The following is a 23,185-nucleotide window of genomic DNA, read 5'->3' on the forward strand; positions in this document are numbered from 1 at the left end:
CGATATCACGAAAAAAAAATTGGGTGTTTCATACATTTTGGCTATTCCATTTTCTATGGGATGGTAATTTTTTTTTCGCGATTTCGTGGTTGGTCCCATAGTAAAAGTTGCTCAGTATAATCCCAAAACCTCCCTGGCAACGGGAATGCACTCATTTTTTAGCCAACCTGTATATACCACGTTGTTGGTGGTGAAATGGACCGGCTTTTAGTACATAATGGTACCATCCATATCCATAAGACAAAACTTCGCTAACACAAACGTTTTGGCGTTATCCTCGAGATCTTAAATGATATCGAGGTTAGTTACCTACTTCAGTGATCGAAGTTCTATTTATAATTGACTCGTATATTATGCAATAATCCTGTTATAAATGTTTCATTGGAAACGAGTTTTTCTTATACTTATAAGTTAATTTTATGAAACCTTTTGAGCGGCAAAGTTTTAACCGAATTTTGCTTATTATTTATGTTTATAGTCGAGACAAGTTGCTTGACAACAACGTAATATACATGTACGTACTACACATGTATGTACGTATACATGTATGTACGCAGTGAACGTAAATATACATGGAAACTCTGCCCGCTCAATTATAGCCGTCGTAAGCTACCCTAAGGTGGGTGGCACTTACAAACTACCCAATTGACAACCTTAGTTCGACCGAGATGACAGTCAGTAACGGATGGCTAAATCAGTTTATAAAAACAACGTTTTTTTATAATTAAAAATGCCTTCATGTGTCGTGAAGTGGTGCAGAAGTTATTTTGTTCATACCAAGGACAGTGGAATCACTTTTCACGTGTAAGTAAACAGATAACTTCAGTAAAATTTGGAATAAATATGCCGACATGTTTTCAATACTACCGTGCTAAGCTAAAACGTCGTAACTGCATATGACTTTCATAACAACATACGACTTTTTAGATTACGAGAATAATAGGGATGATATTATGCCAAATGAAGCAGATTATTTTTATTAACTTATATTTGATTTAGATATTTTATATATTGTAATAAATTCCTTCTTACAGATTTGTATTTTTCTTTTCTCTTTCATGGGATGGAGCTATAAAAAACCGGCCAAGTGCGAGTCGGACTCGCGTTCCAAGGGTTCCGTACATTACACAATTTTTAACAGTGTATATTTATATGTGAAACGTGAGTTTTTAAAAACCCGTAGGGTCGGATCAAAAACTAAGTAATTAAGTCCGACTCACGCTTGACTGCACATTTCTAATGGGTTTAGGGGAGATCGGGTATGGTTGTTCCACGGGTTGGTTGTCACAGCAGCATCTGAACCAATCACTGAGTTCAACGACCGGCACATAAAGGTCGCAAGCGTAGAATAAGCGCTACCAATGTGAGTAATGGCACGAATATGACATTTTTATGGGAAATCTGGTGCCTTGTGGACCAAACTACAAAGTAGTATAGCTTACTTACTTTTTGTAGTGAGTTTTTCGATTTTTGGAATGGATTATCTTGGTTTTGCTTGTTATGGAATGGATAAAATATTGATTACATGGTCAATGATAAACAGTTTTTGGTCTATAATGGTTATAAATATGTAAATTATTTGAAATATAAAATAGCCATAAAAAATACTTATTATAGCGGAAAGTGTTTACACAACAATGAATATTTGCTTATGTTGGGATAGTTTATCATTCCATAACAAAATGTTAACTAGTTATCTTTTAATCTGCACAATTATATTATTATACGTGAATTATTTGACTAGTTCTGTATGGCATAAACCTATCCCTGTCCAAGTCATATTTTAATCAAAATAAATACTTATGAACCGCGAAGTCTTAGCTGCCAGTACGTACACGTACAGCAAGAAGGTTATTAGCAGATTAATGTCGCTGATTGGTGACATTATATGCATTTCATCTACACTTACCTAGCTGTGTACATTAGTGTAATAGAGATGACTATTATTTCGTTTACCTGCTTTTTGATTACAGGCTCTGTAAACGTAACGTCTTGTTTAAATGTAGGCGTAATTGTGTATGTGTGCTATTTGTCCCGAGAATTTGAATGGTAATGTTCTTAAAGGCGGTTTCCATGTATATTTACGTTCACTGCTTGACAATGACAAATCAAATGTTATTTTACGCTAGTATGTAGTAATATTACCTATGTAATTAAATATTTGTACTATAACATTATGTTTAGACTCGACCAAAAATAATTAATAAATGTGTATTTGTATCTTATATTAATGCATTTACCTGTTATATTCTCTATTACTTACGTACAAGGCTTACTTAATGTATACGAGTTAAACGTTAGTTATACCGAAATTTCACGAACACGAGCGTAACATAACATTACGCGCAGCGAACAAGCGAGCGAGCGTAGCGGAACATAAGTAACATTAAGTATTACTATTTAAGTATTCTCCATTTTTTATTTTAAAAAAACCTTATGTATGTCGTGCATTGTAGTTGGACTGTTGAAATAAAGTTGCTTGAGTTTACGGCACTTGATAAATGTGACATTTTCAGGCTAAAGAAACCACATACATATTTGAATAAGGTTTTTTTTTCTAAACGCAGCTGTGTAGCAGTAGCATCTTATTTGAAACCGTCATTCGTTACCTTAATTAGGTATCGCCAATAAGATACCTAAGGTAACTTTTTCTTGAAAACGGCACTTTGCGAAACGGACTCAAGTTCTTGAGTAGTTAATAATGTAAGTATATACATATTCACGTTTTTCTTAGCTCTAGTTTTAATTTGCCTTCCTATTTCTATCTGCACCTTCTATTGGTTGGTCTTTCAGAGTCCATCTCAGAGTGCATCTGTATGTTTTAGTAGATCCGAACTTCAATGTTTTCAAATTTGAACATTGGGATTTAGATAGGAAAAATTAGCAAACTACACAATTAGCCCTTTATAGTAATATTATTGATTTTATTTTGGTAGAATAGTTACAATCACTGTTGAGAGGGACAATCATTAAAAAGAACAGACAAAAATAATTATTATATAGCAACCTTACGATTAGGTAATTTTTTTACATGTACGTCCGTGATGCGAAGTGGGTTCAAAGATTCGCACGCCCTTTTTCGAAAATTGATCCGCCTTTTCATCCAAACCATTGAACCGCAAGTCTTCACGAAGCTTTTTAACTGCAAAATCAGTCATTTTCAGCACCGTGCATCAATATGCTAACTAATGTTTCTTATGGTGCCGGTCACTGCATTTCTTCTAGGGAGATTTTATTAAAAATTATAAGATGTAATTATTAGTTGTTGATTTTTACATACTCTTGCATACATTAATTTTCGAATACAAAGGAGATGGTCATTGTGTGATTTTGATGGTCATTCGTCCGGGCAAACTTGTGTAACCTGCAAAACATTGTTTATCATATCATGTTGAAATTGAAAGTTTATTCTGTTTGGCTACAGAAACGTTATCAGGGAAAAATGGAACATACTTTGTCAGAATGATAATCACTAACACTTTATAAAACAAAGTCTTCCGCCACGTTTGTCTGTGCGTATGTTCGCGATAAAGTCAAAAACTCCTGAAAAGAATTTCATGCGGTTTTCACCTATCAATAGAGTGATTCTTGAGGAAGGTTTAGGTGTATAATTACTACTCGTACCGAGCCCAGGCGGGTAGCTAGTAATGTATACAGCAAGCCATGTTAATTTAATTTTCTTGACTCTTCTTGATACAATACTGTTTTTTTTTTTATATTTATATCACTGTGTTGGTATTATATGTATTATGAGGTACCTACCTGTAAACTGCATGGCTGCTTTAATTGATTGTGACTAGAAATGTTTCTCATGTTGTTCTCATTGATTGGTCATGCACGTGGAATTTTTATGAAAACATGATGTTTCTAATGACTTCCACACTGTTCTGTCAAAGTCGGTGGATAGTTAGCTTAGACGGACTCTAAGGCCTACTTGCACTATTCCACTCACCCGGTGTAACCGGTTAAACCAGGAGTTACCATGGTTACCAGTACAATTTGACACTGGGTTAACGCTTTAACCGGTTAACCCCGGGTTAGTGGGATGGTGCAAGTAGCGCTAAGAATTGTAGATATTTAAAATCGTTGACAACAGTGTTGCAAATACATGGTCTGTGGGCGTGTTGACACATGTACGTTTAATATGGCGTATAATTTATGATAGCAACGTGTATGGATTTCCAAACATTGTAGGGAGGAAATCACAGTACCTGGTAGGTATAACATTTAGTTAATATTATACGACTGTTATAATTATTTAAGTATTACGTTGACTATAAGTACAATATCTTTGTTTTGTTCATTTATGTATATTCAGATATCAGGCCGCATAGCCAACATGCCAATCGCTTACGCTCTGTAGCGATCGAAACGCAACTATCACTCGCACAAATATGGAAGAGTGATAGAGAGACACAAAGTGTTTCGTTGTCGTAGCGATGGCGATTGTCACCTTCCGGCTGTCCGTTTACCTTGATTGAGGCAATAATCGTAATTAACTGTGGCGTTATGTCTCTTCATTAAGAATTGTCGCTAACAGATAATTCTTAACTGTAAATGTTATCTGTTAATTGTCGCAAAAAAGCTATTGTAAATAAATTTCGTTTAAGTAAATAAATATTAAACTTGTACCCAAGTTGTTGTATAAATTGTGGTTTTATTCTCCGACTATTTATGTTCTTATTTATTTTTACACGGTTTTAAATATTGAATTGTTTTTATTGAACATAAGTCTTATTTTTAGTTTTACCCTTTGAGGCACTATTAAAGTCAAACAACTCTTTGTAAAAACCTTACCGAGATATCTCCTCAACATTATTTTCGTAACCAACCACTTACGGAACATGTACTTTTCGCAAAACGTCTCGTCTGCGAATATTTTCATAGAAAATAAGGATTTAATAAAAAAAGTCCTACTTATAATCTGTTTCTTTAATGATTACATACACGTAGATAGTAGTAGAATATAAAGGAACGTTTTGCTAAAGGATTATTTGGAGAAGGAACAAGAATTACTAGATATTATTGAGAAAAAAACATGCAAACGTATTTATAGAGATAGGTAAACTCAGACAGCAAAAAGGATTACATTGCATAACCGTATATATACATTAAAAATTAAAAAAATTAAATTAAAATTAAAATTATTTATTTGGTAGCCTACAATGTTTCGGTAATTGGGCTAGTATCTCTTTTTAAGTATTGTAAATACTTGTATTAAGAGAATACCGCTCTTCCACTATAGGTAAGTTACAGATTTTTACATTAGTTGTAACTACAACTCGTAACTACGCTAAAAATTTACAATTACAATTTAACATTAAAATTAAAATAACAATATCATGCTAAAATATGAATATTCGAGTAAATTTACACATTAAAGTAATAGCAGTTTATTTTCTGAACAGTAGTCAGCGGCTAGCGTACGAAATAGGTAACAATAAAGATAAAAATACTTTAAATAATTAGTATGTGTGTAGGTAAATAAGTGTGTGGTGTGTGCGCATGCACGCAGGCGTGTGTGTGTGTGTGTGTGTGTGTGTGTGTGTGTGTGTGTGTGTGTGTGTGTGTGTGTGTTTGTTTGCTTGTCTGTTTAAGTGAATTGATATGATTAGCTTTTAGATATTAATTTTTCTATGTCACTATATGTTTTAGATTTTAAACATTTTATTACATTATTTTTGCACTCAAAATTGGTGGAGGGATAAATACCAATATGTTTATTTACGAAGTTATATAGGTAGGCAGATTGTGTAGCTTGTTGACTCCTAGCAAATGCAGTTTTTACTGTCGGAATGATTAGGACAAACATTACAAAGTTTGATTAACTTGTACCTCAATTTTAACATAATTATTTGCAGGCCGATATGCCAATTTATTCGGGATTGATAGGTACTCGTGACAGCATAAATAAAACAAACATCTGTTATATTTGATAAAAATTGAACTTTGACTGATAGGCGAGAAGATTGCTAAACTGAAAACGTCTGGCATTATCACCGTTTTCTTGGCCGTTACTTAAAAACATGTCGATAGGCCGGCTTATTTACTCCCGCGTTCAGCTTTGTAGGAAACTGACGCTACCCCCGTATTAGTTAAGTATTCAATATGTATAAACTGTTTAAAAAGGGAGGTGTATCGCGTCACACTGCTCATTATTTGAAACGTTTAAGCAATGAGAGGTACTTGGCGACGAATCCGAGCCAAGATGTTGTTTCTTCGGCGGATGTTGTGATTATTGGTAAGTTTGTGTACTAGTTACTTCATTAAAAAGTTTAATTAATACCGACCACAATTAGAGTCGTTTCCAAATTATGCTCGTACTAATTAGGAGTAAGTGCAATCTGCGAATTTGAGAAGTTAAATATGGAATACCCACTTAATTTTACAAGGGGTATCTACCCGAAGTAGTAAATAATTTCTCTGAATTTATGTACTTACACCTACGGCTCCCTCGAGTACGAATATTGAGCCTAATCCGAATTTATAACAATATAAGATAAATATACTCATAGACAAATTTAGATCAACACAAAAAAAGGTTTAATTACTGGATTACAGCACCTAAAGTAATTTCAAAATTAGTAATTAAACTTTTTTTTTGCGTTCCTCTAAATTTGTCCATGAGTGTCCTATCAAGTACTCGCGTAGTTTGTAAATATCTAAGTATGTCAATTTTGTAGCCGTTCACCCCGCGAACCCACAAGCCTAATAACATTTGTAGAGTATGTTACTGTACACATTATAACTTATGATAATAATATTATCAAATGTTTTCATGGATTTATATTTGAATATAATTCAACTGTGTAGGTATGTACAATCTTACATTTTTATTTGTAGCATTGTTGTCAAGTCAAAAGGAACCTAGTGCTTGTTATATACCTACTTTACTATTGTCTCTGAAATGTGACTTTCGGTAATTACCTAATTGAAAACGAAGTAGGTACTGAAACCACTGACATGACTACAAAAATGGACGGCGGCTGAACAGGAAAGGATTTTTTTTTATATTTAACTAAGTTTGTGGTATTTAGGTGGAGGTATCGCGGGATGCAATACGCTATACCAACTTACTAAGCGAGGCGTTAATGCTGTCCTTCTCGAGCGAGCCAAAATAACCTGCGGAACGACCTGGCACACAGCAGGTAATTATTAAGGCGGGATTCCACCAGTGTGCGGCACTAGTAGATTGTGTTACAAGGGAGCAAAATAACATATTTACGGCGAGGGTGTGTATTGAATCCTAAACGAAGCGAAGGATTCTATAATTGAATCCCGAGAGTAACGAGGGATTCTAAAGTAGAATCCTGAGCGTAGTGAGGGATTCAAGTGTGTTACGCCCAAGATGGAAATAATTTTGCTACCATGTGACACATACTGCTTTTCACATCACCTATGAGGTAATTATGATGTTTGAAAATATTATTTCAGCTAAAAAAAAAAGAGCAATTTTTTTTTAAATAGTGTCCTAGAACAGAAAAGTGTTACTTTGATCCCTCCTAGCAGGGAAGAAAAGTGCCACTTTGATCCCTCCTAGCAGGGAAGAAAAACCCCTTTTTCGAATTGGTGATGTGAAAAAGAATATTCAGTACACAAGTGCTTGTGCCGCACCGCCGGTGGAATCCCTTTATGTTTCTTTTCCTTAAATCTTTTCATTCAAGGGTCACGGGCGTCACGGCCAGGGCTTCGGCTCTCGCGCTTTATTTTCGTGGATCTAAAGTAAAAGCTTGCAGACGCTTTTGGATAGTTAATTTGGACACTTGGATTTTAATTCGACTTTCTGTGGCTACTACAAAATCGGTATCCGACTCGGTTAATAATAAGCGCATACCGTGGCCTAAGAACATCGGAGTATCCCAGGTGGTTCTTTGAATTACTTATCGCGAAGATGAAATTCAAACATTTGATTTGTTTCTTAATTTGTCCAAAATTCGTTATGTACTTCGTAAGATTTAAGAATATTCAATCAATGATTTATCTATTAACAAGCTAAGGCCTTGGCTAGAACGCAAATATATATCCAACCATTAAATTAAACCTAGCAATGTTTTGCATGAATGTTTATTTAATATACAAATTTATTAGTCGTATAGGACCCAAACTTCATGTTCCGCAAAAGGACTTGTGTACTCATACGACGAGAAAATGATGTCATGTCATCCGTTCACAGGCCTAGTGTGGTCGTTGCGCCCTTGCGACCTCGAAGTAAAGTTGCTGCAGGACTCTCGCCGAGTATATGAGAGTCTGGAGAAGGAAAGCGGCGACTACGCCGGTTGGATTAACAATGGCGGCATGTTCATCTCTCGCAGCAAGGTAAGTACATTTCAAAGAAAACATCAGTGAAATAAGTGACGAAGAAGGATTTAATTTCTTAAAGGCTGTATTTTTTTTCATCATAAGCCCCATTTAGACGGTTCAAGAACTTTCATGCTATTTTTATTACATTCCGTTTATTTGGTCAATCAACTGAATTCATTGTCCTCTGTAGTAAGCAATTTACCTATCGAATATTGCATGCAAGTTCTTGAACCGACTAATTGGGGCTAAAGTGTTGTTTATGCTAAGGTGAAACGTTGTATGAGCAGCAGGAGGTCATGCTTTGGATTTGGATATATATAATCTTTTGATTGCTTGGGAGTTGGGACCCAAAATGAGCACTCAAGGAAATATCAAATGTTGCCCTCTCGATGCACAAATATAACTATTCATCGTAGCAGTAGATCTGTGGGCCTACCGCGAACAATTTATATCGTGCATTCGTCTTATGCCTCTCTATCGCTCGAATTTGCACGAGTGATAGGGAGGCAGATATAGTACATTTCGATTCTAGCGCGGAAAGTATGTCAGTGCACCACGAGTACCGAGATATCTTGCCACGAGCCGTAGGCGAGTGGCAAGACTCGGGACGAGTTAAGAATGACATATCCGCACGTGTATCGAACGACGTTTTTTAATACAGTTGCGAAAAAATAAGAAAAGCAACAAGTATTAAGGAATGGAATTCGAAACTTTTTATATTATTAATTCTGTGACATCATTGACATTGACATTATGAAGAGGTGTTTTTCTAGCTTTTATTCGACTAGAATAAATTTTGTTATTATTATTGAACCCACTTCAATGAGTTTTTTTTTCAAATGCATGTTCTATAAGACAGAAACAATTGTAAATATTAAAACATTGTACTATTATTACCTATATATCGTTATTTACGATTATTTGTGTATCGTATATTTATAAAAAACAATATCGAATGTTGCCTTTGGAAACTTAAAACATTCTTGCAGTAAGAAAATACGCCTCTTCTTTGACAGGCGTTCCGTTCCATTCAGACAACTTATTAAGAACGGTTTTTTAACATTCAAAAATAAACGTGTTATAATACTTATAATGATGAAGAGGTAAGTAATAAAATATGAAATATGCATATTTTTCGTATTCTTACATTTACAGTAGGTTTTTATGTTAATTACGACGTTTAAAGGAAACTAATATTAACACTCATCAATAAGTAGTCATGAATTGGATCAAGTATAAATTTAAAAAAATTGGAAAAGTAAAAAGCACTAGTTCGCGAAAACCAACTTTTCGCACGCTAAACAGCCACGAAAAGTAGAACTTTTTGAGCAACTGTATTAAAAAATTTTTTTTGATTAACGATTTTCGCGGTAGGCTCTGTGATGTGACCTCGTGTGAAGTCTCACGCCGGGTGTAAGTCTGTAGCGAGACACTGGCGATACTGATGGCGACTGATAGCTGTATTAAATTAAAAGTAAAGTTAATATTCATTAGAAAATATAGATTGACTTCCCAATAGCACAAGTTCCTTCGAAAAATTCTCTTCCGAGAGAGAGCAACGGGCACGGAACGCACGCTCATTTCGTGGCCGAGGCGTCTGAGGCTAGCCGAGGGAATCTTGCGCCGCAATGGGTATTATGATATATATTTTCTGGAGACTCATTATAGTACTCATACAAAATACAATACTTAGTCAAAATAAAATCCGTAGGTATGCGAATAGTTGACGTCCTTAATGGTCACCATGTCACATTGACCTTTCACTCTGTTCACTAATGTAGATGCGAACTCAAGAATATATGAGACTGCAGACGCTCGGCAAGGCACTGGGCATCCCTAGCGACGTGTTGGACCCACATGAAGCTCAGAAGCTGTTCCCCCTCTTGGATCCAAAGGTCTTCGAGATGGCGCTTTACTCCCCGCTGGACGGGACCATCGACCCTGACATGGCGTGCCGAGCGCTGATCAAAGTAGCCACTCAGAATGGAGGAAAGGTAACGTATCGTGGGATGGTGCAAGTCGCGCTAAGTGAATAAGCACCACTTGCACCATCCTACTAACCCGAGGTTAACCGGTTAACGGGGATTTTAGTGGGTATTCTCCTCCTCTCTCTCTGACTAACAGAGGGAGCCTTGGGAGGAGCGTGTCCCACATACCACCCCCCCCAATGGGCTTCCCCATTGCCCGGGGGCGAGATGCGTAAATGCATTTACCCCTGCGTCAAAAAAAAGGTTTAACCGGTTAACCCCGGGTTAGTGAATGGTGCAAGTGGCCCTAAAGCTGTCAGTGAAGAAAGTGGTGTATAAAGATCAGTATTTATAGGGACCGTGCACGTTGGAGTCTGCCACCTTGTGACCTAAATTGGTATGGTAAACTTGATATTGACACTTCGCGCCAAAGCAGGTGCTGCCCTCTACTGAACACGCGCTCCATTGCGGCCTAAATCTCTGCCATCTTGTGGCCTAAATCGGAAACTTAAACATGACATTTACACTTTGCGCCAAAAATGAAGGGGCTCCTGTGCTGCCCCCAACAGTCCAGTGCACATTCCCTATAGTAGCTTTAATTTTCAGGTGTATGAAAACTGCCCGGTGCTCGACATACACTACTCTCACAACATACTCGGCAACAAGGAAGTGACTGGGGTGCACACGGATCAAGGCTTCATCAGGACTAAGTGCGTCGTCAATTGCGGAGGTATACATTTATTATATCTGCCACTATCTATTACTAGTGACTGTGAGCTGTACGCCTTGCGAATTCCCATGGCTCCCCAATAAATAAATAAAAAAACAAAATTTAATTAACAAAAAATGCCATATAATTATTATACCTGCCAAAGATAGATGCCTGCTTACAAATTTAGAATTGCGACAGGTAGAGAACAGCCGGACATACGAAATATTTTTACTCACTCGGACAATCAACCGAACCGGACCGTGAGACTAAGAGCGTTTTCAAATTGTCCGATCCGATACTGGATGTCGGAAGGAAGTAAAATGTAAGATACCTATATATGTGTTTCTCTGTATTTATTTATGCTTTATTACTAAACACGATAAATAATGCAAAAATGGCGGACTTAATCCCAATGGCACTCTCCTGCAGCTGTTTTTGTCATAGGTGCCTTCCGACATCCGATATCGAAAGGGCGCTTCCGATAAATTCAGCCATGTTGGAGCTCTCCGTCATCTGGCGGACCGATAATATTTGTTTGTGTACGTATGTGTAGATAGGCATAATGCTTGCTCGGCCCCGCGACCGGGCTACGTGGATGTAGGATCCTACATCCGATATCGGATCAGACAATGTGAAAACTCTCTAACAGTAATGGCGGCTTATACGACTGTGAACAATTTTTATCTGTCTCGAGTTGGGTTAGGTTAGCAATGAGATTGATTATATCGGAAGTTGGCAGCCGCGTTTCCGAAACCCCGTCCGTGTGAGTCGGACATACCTACTCGGCTTCTCCCGGGCCGGGTGGGATCCATAACGGATTTCCCCGTGCAATGAGATTCGTAACAACAATTCGCAATCAGAACTAAAGGTGCAATACACTGGGTCGTTCATTTAATGCGGTCGCATAATCTTAGGTATGATATGAGGTTATGCCAGGCAACCGGATAGCATTATGCGGCAATCGACTTGGAATCGTTAATAAACGTTATATTTAAAACGGGCTTGCGTGTTGTTGCATCCTACATAGTGTGTATAGATCACATACGCGGTTACCATATAAGTATTGGGGCTTCCATTGTTATTTAGTATGAGAGCGCTACCGCTCATTTATATCCCCTCCACATTGACAACTGTCATTATGTAAATTACATATAGCAATAGAAAAAGAGCTGTAAGGGCTACTGTTAGCTGGCGCGGGTGCTCGGAGCGGGCGCACGCACGCGGGTGTCATTATAGGTAAAATCCGTCGCACGCGTCCGCTCCAGTTAGCGTTCGCCCTAAGTGTAAACAGGGGATGCTGTGGTATAACATGTTGTAGGATGACTTGTTGGTGCGCCTCGTTTACAAGTAATAACGCCCGTGTGTGCTGAGTTGCTGACCGTGATATTCGTAAATTTTCAACCTCTATGCTCAGGTGCCTGGGGTCCGCGAGTGGCCCGTTTCGCCGGCGTGCCCGCGCTGCCGCTCATCCCCTTCAAGCACGCTTACGTAGTGAGCGAAGCCCTACCGGAAGTGCGCAACTGCCCCAACATCAGGGACCATGACGTCAATCTGTACTTCAAGATACAGGGCGAGACTTGTAATATCGGTGGATATGAGAATAACCCGATTGTGCTTGATGAGGTTTGTGTTTATTTATTTATAATTATTTATAGACTTTTGTACCCAAGGCCACAAATTCGTGTGACGTAATATTTGTGGATTAGCCTCCACAGAGAACTGCGCATTGGAATTCTTATGTTGTGTACTTTTAATATTAAAAAAATATTTTTTATCTACTAGCTTTCGGACCATCAACAATTCCATTTATACGACTTGGACTGGGACGTGTTTGGCGTGCACATGGAGAGCGCGGCGTCGCTGTGCCCCAGGCTGGCCGGCGTCGGCGTGAAGAGCACGGTGTGCGGCCCGGAATCCTTCACGCCCGACCACAAGCCGCTGCTCGGCGAGGAGCCTAACGTGTTCGGTGAGTGTTATAGTTGTGTGTCTACCAACAAGTCCTTCTATACGAGGGACTGGGATGTGTTCGGTGTGTGTATGGAGAGAGCGGCGTCGCTGAGAGGGAGACAAATAGGTACTACGTTATTTATGAGCAGCGCCATAGAAAGAGACAAATACAATCAGATGGTAGATCAAGAACTAATTTGTATGATATTTCAGGTCTGTATCACAACTGCGGTTATAACTCCGCTGGTATGATGTTCTCGGCTGGCTGCAGCATTCAGATGGCGGAGTGGATTCTCACTGGCAGGTATAATGCCTCGCCTTAGTTTTAATTTTATACGTCTTCCACTTAATTCCGGTGGTTGGTAAAGTTGTTGCGCGGATATTCTAGTAGAAAGTAGTTTAGTTTTGGGACTTAATATAGTTGGAGTATTATGTTATTATTCACTTAGACTAATACAAATCAATAGTACGCAGTCAATCTATGAACGCCCGTCCGATATGTTATGAATGAATTCGCTTAATGGTGTCGCATGCATATAACTACCAACAACTGGGTGAATTCACTGAAAGCGTCTATTTGTCATTAGCCCTCGGTGTAGGCTGCCTACGTTATTATGAGATTTTACACTTAGTAGGTACTGAACTTGATTTGACTGCGGTAAACTTGTTCTAAAACTACTCAAACAGATATTTTTTATTATAAATGGATGTGCTCCCACGAACCTCTGCTACCCAGGCCTGCCTCACAAAACAACATTTAAATCTATTACAATAAGCATTTTTCTTATCGTTTTGTTTACTCTGTCAACTATAATAGATCATTGACGTATGTCAACTTTTAACGGGTATAACGACCACTTGACCTTGGTCAATAACAATCACGTAATAATCATTATATTTACTATTTAGTGTTTTTTAACTTTTAATTAGGTTAATATCTTCTAAGGTAAATTGGATCATTGTCTGGCATAAAAGGAGTATTAAAAGAGTATCGTTTCTAGCAGCTCTCTGATTTCATTTTATATACAGATTTAATTCCAACTTCGTACGAAGTACTGGGCATATTCCCCCAATGAGTTTTAAATTATTAAACTTCTCATCCCACTTCCAGGCCCCAATACAATATGTTCACATTCGACATCCGCCGCTTCTCGCCCGCTCAGACGTCGCGCCCGCACTGGGTCCGCGAGAGCAGTCACGAAGCCTACGCCAAGAACTACAGCGTGGTGTTCCCTAACGACGAGAAGCTAGCAGGCAGGGACACCAGCCACGACGCGCTGCACCAAGAGCTGGTGGAGGATGGCGCCATCATGCAGAGCAGGGGCGGCTGGGAGCGCCCCGGGCTCTTCCTGCCCGGACAGATAGTAACTACCGTTCATAAGTAGCTAGCAGGCAGGGACACCACGACGCGCTGCACCAAGAGCTGGTGGAGGATGGCGCCATCATGCAGAGCAGGGGCGGCTGGGAGCGCCCCGGGCTCTTCCTGCCCGGACAGATAGTAACTACCGTTCATAAGTAGCTAGCAGGCAGGGACACCACGACGCGCTGCACCAAGAGCTGGTGGAGGATGGCGCCATCATGCAGAGCAGGGGCGGCTGGGAGCGCCCCGGGCTCTTCCTGCCCGGACAGATCGTAACTACCGTTTATAAGTAGCTAGCAGGCAGGGACACCACGACGCGCTGCACCAAGAGCTGGTGGAGGATGGCGCCATCATGCAGAGCAGGGGCGGCTGGGAGCGCCCCGGGCTCTTCCTGCCCGGACAGATCGTAACTACCGTTCATAAGTAGCTAGCAGGCAGGGACACCACGACGCGCTGCACCAAGAGCTGGTGGAGGATGGCGCTATCATGCAGAGCAGGGGCGGCTGGGAGCGCCCCGGGCTCTTCCTGCCCGGACAGATCGTAACTACCGTTCATAAGTAGCTAGCAGGCAGGGACACCACGACGCGCTGCACCAAGAGCTGGTGGAGGATGGCGCCATCATGCAGAGCAGGGGCGGCTGGGAGCGCCCCGGGCTCTTCCTGCCCGGACAGATCGTAACTACCGTTCATAAGTAGCTAGCAGGCAGGGACACCACGACGCGCTGCACCAAGAGCTGGTGGAGGATGGCGCCATCATGCAGAGCAGGGGCGGCTGGGAGCGCCCCGGGCTCTTCCTGCCCGGACAGATCGTAACTACCGTTCATAAGTAGCTAGCAGGCAGGGACACCACGACGCGCTGCACCAAGAGCTGGTGGAGGATGGCGCTATCATGCAGAGCAGGGGCGGCTGGGAGCGCCCCGGGCTCTTCCTGCCCGGACAGATCGTAACTACCGTTCATAAGTAGCTAGCAGGCAGGGACACCACGACGCGCTGCACCAAGAGCTGGTGGAGGATGGCGCCATCATGCAGAGCAGGGGCGGCTGGGAGCGCCCCGGGCTCTTCCTGCCCGGACAGATCGTAACTACCGTTCATAAGTAGCTAGCAGGCAGGGACACCACGACGCGCTGCACCAAGAGCTGGTGGAGGATGGCGCTATCATGCAGAGCAGGGGCGGCTGGGAGCGCCCCGGGCTCTTCCTGCCCGGACAGATCGTAACTACCGTTCATAAGTAGCTAGCAGGCAGGGACACCACGACGCGCTGCACCAAGAGCTGGTGGAGGATGGCGCCATCATGCAGAGCAGGGGCGGCTGGGAGCGCCCCGGGCTCGTCCTGTCCAGACAGATTGTAACTACCGTTTTTTATGAGCCGTTCGCACGCTGGCTCGCTTTGAGCTTTATACTATTGGTAATACAGAATTTCGCTTATAGTATGTTTTCTATCTCTTCGATTTTAGTTTTTCTCCTACTTACGAGTAAGTATGTATTTACCGTAGTACAAGTTTTGCTTAGTTTGAGCCTAGGTTGATTCGTGTAAGATGGTTTAGATGGTCCTTAAGACATTTATGTACCTAGTTTATTTATTTAAAGTCATACAAAATGTTTAAAAATATTTATATTTACAGGTTCGCGTGCAACAGTACGATTGGTATGGAAGCCACAACTACCCGAAGAAAACAGATACGCGCTACGAAGAGATAGTTAAAGGGGATTATTCTTTTGACTTCTCAAAACACTTCCCTATAGTAAGTAATTTCGAAATGTATTATGTTTTGATAGTAGGGTTCATAGGCTTTCCTCAAGTCTAACTTCATAAACTGCGTCGCAAAATATGACAACTGATGAAAAAACACCACAAGTATCTCTCTCTCTCTCTCTCTCAAATCTTAGCGTCGTCTCATGCTTCGGTTCGGAGCTCTAGGTCCGCTCGAAGCATAAGAATTTGCTTTATTGTCACACGGTGTTATTTAATCTGACTCTTGAATTGACTTCTCTTGTGCAAAATACAACAGACACCGTTTTGACAGGAAAGTGTATGGCGCTGAATGGCGTACGTTAAGTTATTCAGTAAGTTACAATGTTTTGTTTATCCCCATGCGTCTATTTTGTTTATAAATAATACAGACTACATAAAGCAAGTTATACAGAAATATTAGGTACAACGAAATACAAGCGGATAGAATCATAATAAACAAGTTGGTTTACAGATCCAGGAAGAAGCCCTGACGTGCAGAAACGGCGCCGCTCTGTTTAACATGTCGTACTACGGCAAGTTCTACATCACCGGGCCCGACGCGCAGAAGACTGCCGAGCTCGCGTTCACGGCTGATCTGTCTAAGAAAGACGATAAGTAAGACATGTAACCTGTCTCTTTCACACACATACACTAACGTGCAGACACGGCGCCGCTCTGTTTAACATGTCGTACTACGGCAAGTTCTACATCACCGGGCCCGACGCGCAGAAGACTGCCGAGCTCGCGTTCACGGCTGATCTGTCTAAGAAAGACGATAAGTAAGACATGTAACCTGTCTCTTTCACACACATACACTAACGTGCAGACACGGCGCCGCTCTGTTTAACATGTCGTACTACGGCAAGTTCTACATCACCGGGCCCGACGCGCAGAAGACTGCCGAGCTCGCGTTCACGGCTGATCTGTCTAAGAAAGACGATAAGTAAGACATGTAACCTGTCTCTTTCACACACATACACTAACGTGCAGACACGGCGCCGCTCTGTTTAACATGTCGTACTACGGCAAGTTCTACATCACCGGGCCCGACGCGCAGAAGACTGCCGAGCTCGCGTTCACGGCTGATCTGTCTAAGAAAGACGATAAGTAAGACATGTAACCTGTCTCTTTCACACACATACACTAACGTGCAGACACGGCGCCGCTCTGTTTAACATGTCGTACTACGGCAAGTTCTACATCACCGGGCCCGACGCGCAGAAGACTGCCGAGCTCGCGTTCACGGCTGATCTGTCTAAGAAAGACGATAAGTAAGACATGTAACCTGTCTCTTTCACACACATACACTAACGTGCAGACACGGCGCCGCTCTGTTTAACATGTCGTACTACGGCAAGTTCTACATCACCGGGCCCGACGCGCAGAAGACTGCCGAGCTCGCGTTCACGGCTGATCTGTCTAAGAAAGACGATAAGTAAGACATGTAACCTGTCTCTTTCACACACATACACTAACGTGCAGACACGGCGCCGCTCTGTTTAGCATGTCGTACTACGGCAAGTTCTACATCACCGGGCCCGACGCGCAGAAGACTGCCGAGCTCGCGTTCACGGCTGATCTGTCTAAAAAAGACTTAAGTCTCTTTCACACACATACACCGAACATTTTTAAGTCAAAGCCCTAATGTGCAGACACGGCGCCGCCCTGTTCAACATGTCGTACAAACAGCAACACTCTAAACTGTCCATCGGTGGACCTTATGCCTTTTGTAATAAGGTTTGCGAACTGTCAGTTAACAGTGTGAGCGATGGTACTACGGTGGGCCGCCGATCCTTTTTACAAACACAGGCAGAATCGTATAGTAGAAGCGTATAAGCATGACGGTGTTGGGATTAGCTGGTGGCGAACGCTAATAAGCAGATGTATCATATAGGTCTTGTTAGTCTTGTACCTTGTACTATAATCGCATTATGTTATTAATGAATGTAATGCTTATCACACACAGTTTCATTTCAATATACGAAGTATTGTTGCGTGCGTGGCTTGTACTTAAGGTACTCCTAACCTAACTCTTACATATTGACAGGGTCGTATACACGCTGATGTTGAACGGCAAGGGCGGCGTGGAAGCTGATGTGACTGTCAGCATCCTGGACGGCGGCAGCGGGCAGCTGCACGAACCGGTGTTCAAGGTATTAGCATACCTTTTTCGTCCCAAGTATCATTACTGGAATCATGCGTCCATAACTTATCACCTAGTGTTTAAGACAGTCAGTCATTTTTCGATTTTGAAATGAAGCCATTTTCATCGTTAGTGTCGCTTGTGCGTGCCGACTCATTCATGCAAACGCATCAATTATTAACCTTGTGTGTAGAAAACGGCAGTTAAATGAGAAAACTCTGTTGTATGTTCGTTCATTAGGCGAGCGCGCTCCTCTGCGCAGACTTGTCAGTACTTACAATAAAAAAAAAAATCACATAGATATTTTTGGTTGTAGTTTAAGTGTTTATAAAAAACGTATTATTGATGTTTTAACACTACCTACCAACTAAGTACTTCTTTTAGTTTCTTACACTGTATTCCAAGTACCTACCCAACATATTTATGCATAATCAACCATTCTATGTTGTTGTTGACACCGGTAGTCCTTAAGACTGACGGTGATTGGTTTGACTCTGAATGAACGTTATTCATGTTAATTAGTGGTAAGCGGTGTGGGCCACACATATTGTAGACATTGTAGTAATTAGTATAATATGCATTACTTGTAGTGGCTGTTTGTTTACCTAAATAAATTGAAAAAAATTAAAAAAAAAATTGAACTGACGTGAAATTTGTACTGCCTAAGCGAGCTAGTATTCTAAAACGATAACATATGAATGAGACGACGCTCTTATTCTCTTAACAATTTTAACACCTTAGAGCCGATTAGCTAATCCTTCTGCTGACTGTACCTAATAACTGACTGTACAATGTAGTTGCATATATGGTAAAATGGCAGTCAGAAATCCTACCTGAAATATCCTTTTTACTGAGCCTTTACCCTATTTTTCGGGGTGCACGGTGTGTACAGTGCACACTTTTTCTATTCCTCAGCTACAAATTTTTTAGAGTAGGTTTTATAATATATGTGTATATGTGTGAAGTCTACCTAAAGAATATTGATAACATAAGTATAATATGACCTAGGGTCGCGGCTACTACGTGGTGACGAGCGGCTTCAGCGCGTCCCACAGCCTCGCGCATTTACGATGGATCATCAACACACACAAGCTGCGAGCCACCATCACTGACGTCACCAAGCAGCTGTGCATCCTCAGTGTGCAAGGCCCGCACAGGTACCGTACTTGTCCCAATGCCACAAGGTCGCGGTTACTATGGTAACGAATGGGTTCAGCTCGTTGTATTTACGATGAATCGTCAACACACACAAGCTGCGAGCCACCATCACTGACGTCACCAAGCAGCTGTGCATCCTCAGTGTGCAAGGCCCGCACAAGTACCGCACTTGTCCCAATGCCACAAGGTCGCGGTTACTATGGTAACGAATGGGTTCAGCTCGTTGTATTTACGATGAATCGTCAACACACACAAGCTGCGAGCCACCATCACTGACGTCACCAAGCAGCTGTGCATCCTCAGTGTGCAAGGCCCGCACAAGTACCGTACTTGTCCCAATGCCACAAGGTCGCGGTTACTATGGTAACGAATGGGTTCAGCTCGTTGTATTTACGATGAATCGTCAACACACACAAGCTGCGAGCCACCATCACTGACGTCACCAAGCAGCTGTGCATCCTCAGTGTGCAAGGCCCGCACAGGTACCGTACTTGTCCCAATGCCACAAGGTCGCGTTTACTATGGTAACGAATGGGTTCAGCTCGTTGTATTTACGATGAATCGTCAACACACACAAGCTGCGAGCCACCATCACTGACGTCACCAAGCAGCTGTGCATCCTCAGTGTGCAAGGCCCGCACAGGTACCGTACTTGTCCCAATGCCACAAGGTCGCGGTTACTATGGTAACGAATGGGTTCAGCTCGTTGTATTTACGATGAATCGTCAACACACACAAGCTGCGAGCCACCATCACTGACGTCACCAAGCAGCTGTGCATCCTCAGTGTGCAAGGCCCGCACAGGTACCGTACTTGTCCCAATGCCACAAGGTCGCGGTTACTATAGTAACGAATGGGCTTCAGCTCGTTGTATTTACGATGAATCGTCAACACACACAAGCTGCGAGCCACCATCACTGACGTCACCAAGCAGCTGTGCCTCCTCAGCGTGTAAGGCCCACACAGATACCACCATCTTAATGCCATATCGCGTCGCACTTAGGGCGTCTGCTGCTAGCTGGCGTGGGTGCGCGGAGCGGGTTAGCGGGTTCACGAAAAATAGTATGAGCAAAGCTATAACTGACACGGACGCGTACGGCGCATTATACGCCCTCCTTCTCCTTACTATGCTAACGAGTCTAACGACTAGGTTCAGTGCGTCACATTTACGAGGGATCAGAAGCATCAAATGTGCATCCTCAGCATACAAGGCCCGGCACATGTACTATCCTTATCAGGGCTTAACTTAAGTGAAGCAAATATCAAAGCCCTGAATTCTTGTGCACTGTAGTTGGAACAAAAAGACCGATACTGTTTCTGAATGACAGAAAACAAACCCATTTAAGGCGGCATTTAAGTGCGATGTGCACATGAGCAGAATTTATCTATGTGTGGTGCGCTTATGTGATTTTACCGTCTTCTCTAACTCATATAACAGTTTATTCGAAGATAACACTCTTACACTATTTTCACCGCGAGCATTATTAAATTATGGACAGTAAGCCTCTCGGCCACGAAACTCACGCTGCGGGCGTGCACGCTAGACGCTGATGCGGACCGTCGTACTTTGGTTGAAACATGTAAGACGTGGGGCGTGAGCGTGAACACTCGGAGCGTGGGTTCCTAGGCCCTCTGGTAAATAGTTCTTGCTAAAGCGACTGCAAGTGATTCTCCTACAATGTTATCTTATTATCTAAACATCTTTAATTTTCAGCCAGAGAATCCTTCAACGCTTCACCGACGCAGGTCTTTCGAACGACGCGTTCCCCGTGAGCACCCACCGCAGCATCCACTTCTCGAAAGCGTCCCACTCCCCAGACAACAAGACTTACACGTGCCGAGCGCTGCGCATCGGGTGGTCGGGCGAGCTCGGTTGGGAGCTGCACATACCTTCAGCGAATGCTGTCTCCGTTTATAAGGCGTTGAGTCGCGCGCATGGGTTGAAGAATGCTGGATGGAGGGCTTTGACTTCGCTCAGTGCAGAGAAAGGTTTGTTAAATTTAATCTTTCGCATACAAGTGATAACTAATAAACGTAAAATTGCTTTATGTATAGTCCCCTAAACGAAAACCGTTAGATACGCAGCCCTTTAACATGGACATTTTTTTCAACGCGTAATAATGGGATTGGCCGGTCAAATTATTAGTAAAATATGGCAACATAGCATAGGTCCTGCGAATATAGTGTCTTGTATTTTTTTTGGATGCTCGCCCTTTAAGCCCAAACTCATAAAACAAAACTAGAGATAGATAAAACGTTTGCTGGCGCCATGTATACAAACCTTTGAGTGTTGCCAACCCCATTGAACGGCCTTGCAGCATTACGGCATTGTTCCTGCAGGTTACCACCTATGGAACGCTGACGTGAGGTCGGACGATAATCCGATAGAAGCCAACCTCGGGTTCGCGTGCCGCAAGGGCGGCAACTACGTCGGTAACGAGCACGTCACCCGCGCGAGGAAGCAAGGAGTCTCTAAGAAATACGCTTTCTTCACCCTGGACGACAAGGTAAATAACATAATAATAGTACATTATTGTCGAGGCGGGTAATGTAGCAATTTCAAACAGACGACGACCCTAAGAAGATAGGGTTAAGGCTAGTAAGATAAGAACCCTACTAGAGTCAGACCAAGCTAACTCTGCATGGCATTTGCAATGACAGTGTTGATGTGATCATTTATGTTAAATTTCTATTAAAATATGATGTATATAATAAGAATAACACTCCTTCACTCTATAAATTAATAAAACCATTCGTAATATTGTTATGGTTCTAATAGGGAATATTACGCGAAACTGCGTATCAAAATTTCGTTATCTAACATCTCTGTCACTCTTTGCATATTCGAATTTCGGATTTGCGTTTCCCGGTGATGCATCAATGTCATATTTTATTATCTCTGAAAACTTGTCAAAAAACTGTGAAAGGCACAGTATGTATAAGTTACTCTATGGTTTACTAAAGGGGCTAGTGCTGCACTGGTGACGGAACATTGCAGTAATACCCCATATTACACACGCAATTATTTTAAAAATCTTCTCGACAGGTTGCGTTATTCGGCCAAGAAGCCATATTCAGAAACGGTGAACCGGTAGGCTACCTCCGGCGCGGTGACTATGGTTACTATCTCGACAAACCCATCGGCATCGGCTTCGTCAACAACAAGGGATCCGTAGTCACAAAAGACTACCTGGAAAGCGGCGACTACGAAATCGAAGTAATGGGCAATAAATACAAAGCCACGTTGCACACCAGGTCTCCGTTCGACCCCTCTGGCCAAAGAATCCTTGGCAACTATGGATGCGTGGAAGAGAATTCGCATGATCCTCATGCGGGACAGAATGAAAAGGCTGGCGGTGTAGAATAATTTGTAAATCTGATCTCAATAAACGTTCTAGCATAGTTTAGTGTGGTAGTTTTTTTTACTATCATTAGTAAATTGCAATACCTATTGTGTGTTTTTATAGTTTGTCAAAGGACTGTCTCATCACAGAATAAATAAAAGTACAGTCGTCATCAGATCTATCGGAGCGCCCGAGGTGCTCAAAAATATCTGAACACGCACTCTAGCGCCTTGACAATAGAAGCGTGGTCAGATATTTGTGAGCGCGTTAGCTGTTCCCATATATCTGATGGCGACTGTACTACCGTACATAAAGCCCCCCATTCACACTCCTACATGGTAGTTCGCCTCGCCGTCCGCCTCATTATGTAGGATTGTGAATGTGGTCGCGGACTACTGTCCGCGCGCCAATCCCGTGCATTCGGAGGTCGAAGAAGTGGGGGGTGTGCGCCGCGCCCGTACGTACAAAATGACACCAGTCACCATCGCTCTGTCATGACGCCCAACATTCCTAACATTCCTC

General features: G+C 41.9%; 1 protein-coding gene across 1 annotated transcript; it reads left to right on the forward strand.

Moving 5' to 3' along the window:
* The first annotated feature begins 5,806 nt into the window (after positions 1 to 5,806).
* Positions 5,807 to 22,727, forward strand: LOC134754995 (sarcosine dehydrogenase, mitochondrial). Its single transcript, XM_063691475.1, has 16 exons — positions 5,807 to 6,241; positions 7,038 to 7,148; positions 8,174 to 8,316; positions 10,083 to 10,295; positions 10,875 to 10,998; positions 12,395 to 12,603; positions 12,763 to 12,946; positions 13,141 to 13,231; positions 14,039 to 14,291; positions 15,909 to 16,028; positions 16,491 to 16,633; positions 18,066 to 18,171; positions 19,170 to 19,318; positions 21,034 to 21,308; positions 21,660 to 21,826; positions 22,366 to 22,727. The coding sequence occupies exons 1-16, from the start codon at positions 6,109 to 6,111 to the stop codon at positions 22,684 to 22,686; spliced, it is 2,742 nt and encodes a 913-aa protein (XP_063547545.1). The 5' UTR covers positions 5,807 to 6,108; the 3' UTR covers positions 22,687 to 22,727.
* Positions 22,728 to 23,185: the final 458 nt, after the last annotated feature.

The sequence above is a fragment of the Cydia strobilella genome, chromosome Z (assembly GCF_947568885.1).
Source record: "Cydia strobilella chromosome Z, ilCydStro3.1, whole genome shotgun sequence".
Taxonomy (NCBI): Eukaryota; Metazoa; Arthropoda; class Insecta; order Lepidoptera; family Tortricidae; genus Cydia; species Cydia strobilella.